The 9,988-nt window shown below is 38.9% G+C and overlaps 1 protein-coding gene across 7 annotated transcripts in view; it reads right to left on the bottom strand.

Moving 5' to 3' along the window:
- Window positions 1–9,980, bottom strand: part of MRE11 (MRE11 homolog, double strand break repair nuclease) — a 77,919-nt gene extending 67,939 nt beyond the window's left edge. For 3 of the 7 annotated variants that reach the window (XM_061142861.1, XM_061142870.1, XM_061142846.1), the window contains exons 1-4: window positions 9,837–9,980; window positions 8,942–9,059; window positions 6,702–6,834; window positions 1,000–1,160 (exon numbers count right to left, since the gene is read on the bottom strand). In XM_061142861.1, coding sequence (XP_060998844.1) covers window positions 1,000–1,160; window positions 6,702–6,834; window positions 8,942–8,961 — 314 coding nt within the window. In that variant the 5' untranslated portion in view covers window positions 8,962–9,059; window positions 9,837–9,980. Of the gene's footprint in view, window positions 1–999; window positions 1,161–6,701; window positions 6,857–8,941; window positions 9,060–9,799 lie in introns of those variants that run through there. The other 4 variants (XM_061142828.1, XM_061142838.1, XM_061142851.1 and 1 more) reach the window with 4 other exon arrangements.
- Window positions 9,981–9,988: the final 8 nt, after the last annotated feature.

Below are 9,988 nucleotides of genomic sequence, written 5' to 3' on the forward strand. Positions count from 1 at the left end.
CCAGGGTTAATGTCACCAGTGCAGGTCATGTTGATGGCATATATTCCTAATACGCTATGAGAAGGGCAATTCACCTATAAGGAATATTCTTTCTCCAAAACCAATAACCCTAGTCTAATCATGAGAAAAACCCAAATTGAGAGACATTCTACAAAATATCTGACCAGTACACTTCAAAACTGTCAGTGTCTTGTAGGAAAAGACCGAGACACTGGCATAGGCAGAAGACAACTTTGAGATCATTTTAATTAAAAGCAGTGTGGCACCTGCACAATGTATAAGAATGATGATGTATCTTTATGACCTGGGGTTCTAGGTAAATACTGTCAATAAGTCCCAAAAGCACAAATCTTAAAGAACAACATATTTGACTACTGCTGCTGCTGCGTCGCATCAGTTGTGTCCGACTCTGTGAGACCCCATAGACGGACAGCCCAGCAGGCTCCCCCGTCCTTGGGATTCTCCAGGCGAGAATCCTGGAGTTGGGTTGCCATTTCCTTCTCCAATGCATCAAAGTGAAAAGTGAGAGTGAAGTCGCTCAGTCGTGTCACATATTTGACTATGAACATCAAAGTTAAGTATTTCTGTCAACTAAAGGTCCTGTGAACAGTCAAAAGACAATCCACTGATTGGGAAAAAAACTATATGCCTAACAAAGTCTTGGTATCTAGAATATATAAATAGCTCTTGCAAATTCAACATGAAAAGCAAAAAAAAAAAAAAAAAAAAAATCCAAATTTTTTAAATGGACAAAGGATATGAACAGAGATTCCAAAAGTATAATAAAAATCTGAGAAGTTACTCAATCTCATTATTAATTAGGGAAACACAAATTAATACAATAATGTACAGAAAATTCTAAGAACTACAACTGCCAAGGAAATAGCTCATAATGAAGAGAAGATGAATAATTGTTAATGTGTTCATGCATCTTACATAGGAAATGTTATATATCATAGAAACAAGGAAACATTCATTGAAGCATTTAAATATACTTACTTACTAAAACCAAAGTTAACTGACTGGTCGCTGAGAATTTCGAACTGTACAGGACGATCCCCCATACAATATTTTCTTAATAACTCGAGGCAGGTATGCAATGTTTTTCTTGAAGGTTTATTTTCATGAAAAAGATCACCACCTAACAAAATAAAATCCACCTAATCAACAGAAAATAGTGTGAAAATTAGTATGTTTTATAGGTAAAAATTTTAAAACTATAGACCAAAGAGAGAAAAAAATTTTATAAAAGATACTATTACATGTGGAGATTTAAAGTTTCATATTTTTTTCATTTAAAGGCCCTTCCAATCTGGTTACTAATCTGACTCCCACTTAGGTTCCCAGGCCACCTTCAAAAAGCCATCTTCAAATTACTATACCAAGTCTCTAACGCATGCTGCCAGAAGTGATTTCTTTTTTTAAAGTTATCCAAATCAAACATAAACTTCACACTTTAATAAAACCTATAGAAGGAATGGTTCAGTGGTAAAGAATCTGTCTGTCAAGCAGGAGACCCAGCTTTGATACCTAGGTCAGGAAGATCTGCTGGAGAAGGAATAGGCAACCCACTCCAGTATTCTTGCCTGGGAAATCCCATGGACAGAGGAGCCTGGCGGGCTGCAGTCCATGGGGTCACCAAGAGTCAGAGACAACTTAACAACTCAACGACAACATGGAAGGAAGAGCTGATTCAATCCAAATTATTCACTTGATTCATTCAACAATTATTTAGACTTCCTACAGGCAGTGACAGCTCAGGAAATAGCAATATACAAAACAGATCATGTCCCTGCCCTCACTGAATACAATGTGCCATACCTCATACTGAGTATGATAAATAAAATATGACCCCTATTCTATTCAAAATCCAGTGGGAGAGACAAACAGCTATGCATCTAAACATAAGTCAGACTCTGACCCACTATAACAGATATATAAACAAACCAGGAGTAGAGATGAAACTACAATTATTAATAATTCTAAGTAAGAGGAGGAAATTCATCTGAGGACAAAGTCTGGGAAGGATGGGCTATCATGGTGGCATGTGAGTTGCACTGTGAAGGGTAAATGAGGTTTCGGGGAAGAGCATTCAGAAACAACCAGAGAGAAGAAAGGAAATCACACACTTCCAAGAAGTGAACTATCTACTTAAAGAAACTTGATTAAGTTCTTAATTATACAAAAGAATCCAGAAGTATGGATCACCGTGGGCTACAGTAGTGAGGGCCAGCAAAATATGTCACCCCAGACGGACCAGTTTACATGTAAACTGTTTTGAGCTGAAGGCAAAGACCTAGCAGAATCAGGAAAAGCTTTTTTGCTTCTCTCCTAATTGACTAAAAGAATTTAGATAGGAGGTATGTACCAGAAGAGTTATTACCAGAGATAATTCTGGTATCAGAAAGACTCATCACAGGGCATGGCACGGCATACACTTGTTTACCAAACATCCGCTCTTCCCATCTTCCTATGTACTGTCTTCTTCCTCCCCTTTAAAGCCCCAGGCTCCCTTCCCCTTCTCCCTAGATCAGGATGGCAGATAAGCCTCCACTACCTCACTGCTGGGAGTCTCATATTTTTGTGGGGCTCCTGCATGGGAAATACCATGGACAGATGAGCCTGGCGGGCTATAGTCTGTGGGGGTCAAAAAGAATTGGACACGACTTGAGTGACTAAACAACAACCCACATATGCAGTTTTTTAATCTATTAATCTGTCTTGTGTGCATGCTAAATTGCTTCAGTCGTCTTTGCTACCCTATGGATTATAGCCCACCAGGCTCCTGTCCATGGAATTCTCCTGGTAAGAACACTGGTATGGGTTGCTGTGCCCTCCTCCAGGGGAGCTTCCCACAACTCATGTCTCCTGCATTGATAGATAAGTTCTTTATCACTAGTGCCACCTGGGAAGCCCTAATCTGTCTTATGTCAACTTAATTATCAGACCAGTCAGAGAACCTAGAAGGGAAGAAGGTAAAGATTTCTGGCACCTACACTAGTCAGAGAGACTGCAACTAAAATTTAAGCTAGGTCTTCAAAACTAAACATGATTTGAGCAAAGGAAGAAAATGATCACAATCCAAGTCATAAAAAAGACAACCTAAGTAAACATTTTTACAAGGGAGGGGAAAGGAAAGAGTTGTTTTAAAGAGTTCTGGAGGTTGGTTACTCAACTATACAAATGTGCTTAACACTACTCAACTGAATCCTTAAAAATGGTTAGGGTGGTACGTTTTATGTTATCAAGAGCAAAAAAAAAAAAATTTTAAATATCTTTAAAAACTGGCTTGTGACTCTAGTGATCACTGAGACCACAACTTGCTTCTGAGATATTCCTGTCCTGCATGAATCTACTCACGAGGAAATGTCAGACGTATTGAACCGAGGAATATTCTGCAGACATGATTACCTGTGACCCTACAAAAATGTCAAGGTCATGCTTAGAGAACAAACTTATGGTTGCCAGGGGTTAAGGATAGCAGGGAAAGGATAGTTAGAGAGTTTGGCATGGACACATGGATAACCAACAAGGACCTACCACATAGAATATGGAACCCTGTTCAAAATTATATGGCAGCCTAGATGGGAGGGAAGTCTGGGGAGAGTGCGTGTGTGCTCAGTCATGTCCGACTCTTTGTGACCTCATGGACTGTAGCCCGTCAGGCTCCTCTGTCCATGGGATTTCCCAGGCAAGAATACCGGAGTGGGTTGCCATTTCCTTCTCCAGGGGATCTTTCCAACCCAGGGATAGAACCCAGGTCTCCTGCATTGCAGGCAAATTCTTTACCATCTGAGCCACCAGAGGACTCTGGGGCAGACTGGATACATGTATATCCATTGAGTCCCTTCACTGTTCACCTGAACCTATCACAACTTTGTTTAAAAAAAAAAAAGCCAGAGTCATGAAAGACAAGGCAGACTGAGGAAATGTCCCAGATTATGAGACTAAAGAGACATGACAACTAAACGTAAAATGTAATCCTGGGTTGGGATCTAACAGCACTGACCTGCCCCCAAACTGCTACGACCTTTGTTGTGGGGAAAACTGGCAGCATCTTAGAATTACATGATAGTACTGGAGAAACATCAGTTTCCCTGGTTTTGACAAGTGTACTCTGGTTACACATGCAATTCCCTCTCAAATGGTTCAGAAAAAGTATGTCTGTCTGTGTGTGTATGTATGGAGAGAGAAAGGATAAATTAAATGTAAAAGTGTAGGAAGGGCGTCCCTGGTGGCTCAGATGGTAAAGTTTCTACCTGCAGGAGACCCTGGTTCGATCCCTGGGTCAGGAAGATGCCCTGGAGAAGTGAATGGTAGCCAGTCTTCTTGCCTGGAGAATCCCATGGACAGAGGAGCCTGGAACTACAGTCCATGGGGTCAAAATAGTCAGATCCAACTGAACGACTAAGACACAAATACACACACACACACTCAGTGTAGGAAAATCTCAGTGAAGGGTAAGAAATTATTTGTACTATTCTTGCAATATTTCTGTAAGACTGATATTGTTCCAAAATTAAAATTTAAAAAAAAAGACTCTGAAGAACTAGAGAGTAGAGATTAGGCTGATAGAACTAAAGAGTAGAGATAAGGCTGGTTAGAAGGGACAGGCCCACAATATAGAGGACTTAAAAATCAGGAAGATTTAGACTTCAGTAAGAAGAAATAGACACAAAAGATGGGGGAAAGTAAATATAACATGCATCTGGAGGTAGCTTGGGGCTGTGGGCAGAAGAGGACAGTTAGGATTAAAGAGTGCAGGGAGAGGAAGCAGAAGGAAAGGAAACTACACAATAAAGAAAAAAAAAAGCTTGCGCTCAGGGAAAGACAGTTCTTTAGCACCTAAGCATAGAAAAGGACACAGGATTCTCTAGCAGGAAACAAACCTCCTTTGACTGTTAATTTCTCTGCCTTCAGGGTAAAAGGAGACGGTACTAGACATTCCCTCATTCATGAACACATTTATGAGAGTGCCTACTGCTTGGCAGATCCTTTCGTGGTACTAGGATACACATGAGCAAACAGAACAGAATCTTCATTCTCATGTAATTTACCTTCCAGTGGAGAAGAAAATAAACAAGTAGATAATCCAATAAATTATTTCAGATGGTGCTATAAAAATATAAATGAGTAATGTGATAACACTGTTTGGAGTTACCAGGGAAGACCTCTCCAAAAGAATAAAACTTGAACTGAGAAGTAAACCCTGACAAAATCAAGATACTCAGAGCAGGAAGAGAACCAGACAGAGGTCCCAGAATAGAACACACACCCCAGTGTAGATGGAGCACAAGCCAAGCACCCAGAGTCAAAGGAAATGAAGTCTTCTAGTAGGGGTCAGATCATGTTGAACTTTGTAGTTTAATTTTTACTCTAGATTCAATGGAAGGCCACTTAGATTTTGAAGCAGCAGAGTGCCATGATCTGATTTATGATTTTATAAGTTCACTCTGTCTGCTATGCTATAAAAAAGGAAAAAAACAAAAACAAAACAAAACCTAAGGGGAGCTACTGTAGTTCAGCAAAATAAGATAAAAGTTTTGGATTCAGTTTAAAGGCAGAAAATAGTGGAGAGGTTCCACTCATAAATATTTGGAAATATGAACTAAAGGACTTGCAGAAAAACTGAATAGAACTCAGAAAAAGTCAAAGTTGAAGATAATAGTTTGCAAGTCACCTGAATTTATGTTTATTCCCCAGTTGTCTTTTGGGCTCTAGATGGACATTTTATCTGTCTGCTGGAAGGTTTCCTTAAATATCCTATTGGAACCTTCAACTCAAATGGTCTAAATCAAAATTTATCACCTTCCCACATAATGAAGTATGTAATAAGGAAGTATGAAAATAAGAAAGAAATCTTCCTTATTTAAAACCTACTTCTATTACTGGTACCACCATTCACCCAAACTTAACACACTTCAGAGATACTGTCATCCCTTCTCCCTCATCCGCATCTCCTAATCAAAGTATGCAAACCCTATTTTTGTAATAGCTCTTGTATTCACTTCCTTTTTTCCACTGCAAGCCACCACTTTAAAAAAGCCTCAAACTTATCTTGACTTCATGCTATACTCTGTTGCCAGAAGACTTTCTCTTAAGTTGGATACAAACTCTTCAATCTGGCATTTGAAGCTCTCACTGAAGCTCAAACCACATTTCTAGTTTTTCAGCCCTCTTTCTAACACAAGACCCACCAGTGAGACAACACAGCTGCTATATTCCTTCCAAGCCCAAGTTAAATGCCACTTAATTTATCTCATCTTGCTGTCCTCTTCTAAATGTGATCTCTTCTACCTCTAATCTCCCAGGAAATGATGTGTATAATTTTCTTATGGCTCTTATCACATATGACCTTGCATCTGAGCATTTTAGACATTTATCATATCTCACATGCTGATTTGCCTGCTGTATGTTCTTTGAAAGCAGAAACTATGACAGTCATCTTTACAGTTCAAATAGAAACATGCTGCACTCAGTAAACACTTCATCAGTTTTCATAAAGTTTTACACACCATTTATGAAAGTCGCTCCTACTTGAATTCAGGGAATAAGGCACATTAAATCTGATTTGAGCTTTTAGCATACTTATATTTAAGCAGGCAATTTGAGTACACGGACATATAAAACAAACTTCTAAAGGGAAAAAAGAGTAAGGAGAGGAACTTCGTAGAAATTGCAAAAATGAAAACCAAACTCACATCATTTTCCTGGGCAAGTCTTAAAATTTCATCAAGTGTTACAAATGTATCATTTCCTCTCACAGCATCTTTTTCCATAAAACCCAGATGAATATCCGTTGCAACCAAGATTTTAAATGTATTTTCATCATCACTGCATTTAAAAAAGAGAAACACTTCAAAATAATTTATTGAAAGAATGTTCAAGCAAATTGAACATCTAAACTAAACTAAATCTTTAAAAAAAACTAAACTAAATCTATAAATAGCAATTATGAAATAAAATCATTTTTCCAGTTCTAAACAAGATCTGAAAATTTTAAGCATTCACTAGTTTATTAATGTCACATTTTTCCTACCACTAATACAATGTAGACTATATATGCACTTTTTAAAAGGCTCTGTAACTGCTTCAAAAATATATAACTGTGTTACAAGCAGTTTTATACACTCATATGTAACCTGGATTTGAAGCTTATTTTCCTACTCTGTTCCACAGCAAAAATCTAAGAGAATTTGATCTCAGTATCTAAACTTGCTATTTATCTACTTTGCACTTTTCCAGGAAAATTAGACTTAACTAGTTAATTTAAAAAGCACTCCTCTTACTTTATAAGTAGATTTCTATTCTAATAAGCTAGTAACTTACATCCAGGCCCCTAAAGAGGCTTGCTTGACTACTCTCCTTACAAAGTTAGCTTACCATTAATGAATTTGGCCAAGTAAAAAAATGAATTTACAATGCTATTTAAATTTGGTAGTACTCCAAAGATTCAAAGCAGCAGAAAGCAGAGACATTACTTTGCCAACAAAGGTCCGTCTGGTCAAGGTTATGGTTTGTCCAGTGGTCATGTATGGATATGAGATTTGGACTGTGAGGAAAGCTGAGTACCGAAAAATTGATGCTTTTCAACTATGGTGTTGGAGAAGACTCTTGAGCGTCCCATGGACTGCAAGGAGATCCAACCAGTCCATCCTAAAGGAGATCAGTCCTGGGTGTTCATTGGAAGGACTGATGTTGAAGCTGAAACTCCAATATTTTGGCCACCTCACGCGAGGAGTTGACTCATTGGAAAAGACCCTGATGCTGGGAGGGATTGGGGGCAGGAGGAGAATAGGACGACAGAGGATGAGATGGCTGGATGGCATCACCAACTCGATGGGCATGAGTTTGAGTAAACTCCGGGAGTTGGTGATGGACAGGGAGGCCTGGCGTGCTGCGATTCATGGGGTCGCAAAGAGTCGGACACGACTGAACTGAACTGAAACTTAATGTGACTTTTAACTGTCTTTAAAATAATTTGGTATCTCTAATCTCATCTCAACTCTCACATATAAAGAGGTGGAGTATTATTGTTTCTGAAAAACCAGAAGGCTAAATACTAGAAATTAATTGATTTATCATGAAACAGAATGGCAGAAATGGTACTAAAGCCAGGATTAAAATTCAGGCTATTTTCACTAAAATATACAAGCTTAAAAACAAACTTTTATATATCTCTAAAATTCAAATCTTTATACACAAGAGAATTTTCCAGAAAAGATGTCTCTTCAGAAAGTTCAAAATGATATGCACAGTTCTGACTGCTATATACATACAGATTAAATCATAATACTTTCAAATCACATTACTACCCAGACTCCACAGCAATTTCTAAAGTATTTTCACTTGAGTTTTTTCATTTAAATATGAAAATTTATCTGAGAGTCATTTTACCTTGATGATACAAAAGAAGAAAATGAGGTGAAGTTTAAAGGCTTGCTAACTTGCTCAGGGTCAAACAATACTAATCAAGAAATTAAAACCAGGATTAAAGACTCCAAGTTGGAAGCTTTTCCCACATTACTTTTCCTAACTCTTTTATTTATCTTCATTTTAGTCAGATTCATTTGCAATTTATTCAGTACTAGGGCAATTTATCCCTCTAAAAATGTGCTCTAAAAGACTTGCATTAGCTAGTAAGACTTAGTTCAAGAATATTTATAGCTTCAATAGTTTAAGACAAAAACCTAACAACATAAATTTATACAGCAATGTGCCAATCTACTGCAAAACCCCAATCTACAGCTGCATATTATCTTTAATTAACAAACATACAGTATGAATTGTTAACCATTCTAAATACTCTTTTTGACGACTAACACTTGTGTTCATGCAAGCTCTTTATTTACTAAGTAAGTTTTCTTTTATGGTGATCATAGTCGATAGGCTATTTGGTAGAAACCCAAACCAACAATGATTTCGGAAGAAAGGTGCTTACAGGGTATCCGCAGGACTCATTTCTATGGTCAGTCCACCTCCTCCGAGACCAGTTCCCTCTGCAAGTACCCTTGGGTCCGGTGCTCAAATAGGTCAGAAAACTCACTCGATTCCAAATTCTAAAACAAAATTTTATTTAAAACACATTTTTAAAATGCAGACTGGCAATTTTGGAAGAGTCTCATTTTCACTTAAGCACCTACTATAGTTTTATTTTTAATGTTGACAACAACAAAAAATAGTGTGTCTCCAGTGCCACTTCAGTTTTACCACTATAATTAAACTCCTCTCCTAGCTCCTTTTGCTTGCCCTGTGGGAAGCTAATGTTTGTTAAATGAATGGGCAAAAGAGTCACACAATACTTCCGGTTTAGCACATGAATAACTCTGAACAGAAATGTTTAAGTTGCATTCAAGGGCTACTCTGGAGCCTATGAAGATCCTGTATTTCCTGCTTAAACACAGAATTACTTTAAAGAACGGGCTTGTTTTGAAAGGATAAGGGGCCCACGTTTGAATAAACAAAAACACGTCGTTGAAGGAAAATAGCCGCAGGAGCCTAGTGGGCCATAGTCCACGGGGTCGCAGAGATTCGGACACGACTGAGGGACTTTACTTTCACTTTCACTTTTGAGGAGGAGAGGCTGCCACAGTAGAACGACCCCTCCCACTCACAGATCGCCGGTTCGGTGAGGATCCCAAGCCTCAACGCGCCCGCACCACAGAACTCGCGGAACCTCCAAGCTCCTCCAGAACCTACTCGGCCCATTCTTCCCACAAAGTCAGTCCTCTCTGGGCTTCCGCCCGCGACGCCGCAGACACAAAAAGCAACTCGCAAATTACCCCACACCTGGACTCACCACAGCCCCACCCTGGGGACCCGAAGCTGGCTTTTACCCGGGAAGAAGGAGGGACAATCGCGACAACATAAGCAACAGCACCACGCGGGATGGCGTCTCAGAACTGGCTTGTTGGTAAACCTAAATTAAGCGGGAGAGTAACAGCTTCTCCTTCTCTCGCGATGCCTCATTGATGACGCAAGCGCTTCA

This window comes from Dama dama, chromosome 1, assembly GCF_033118175.1.
Source record: "Dama dama isolate Ldn47 chromosome 1, ASM3311817v1, whole genome shotgun sequence".
NCBI lineage: Eukaryota > Metazoa > Chordata > Mammalia > Artiodactyla > Cervidae > Dama > Dama dama.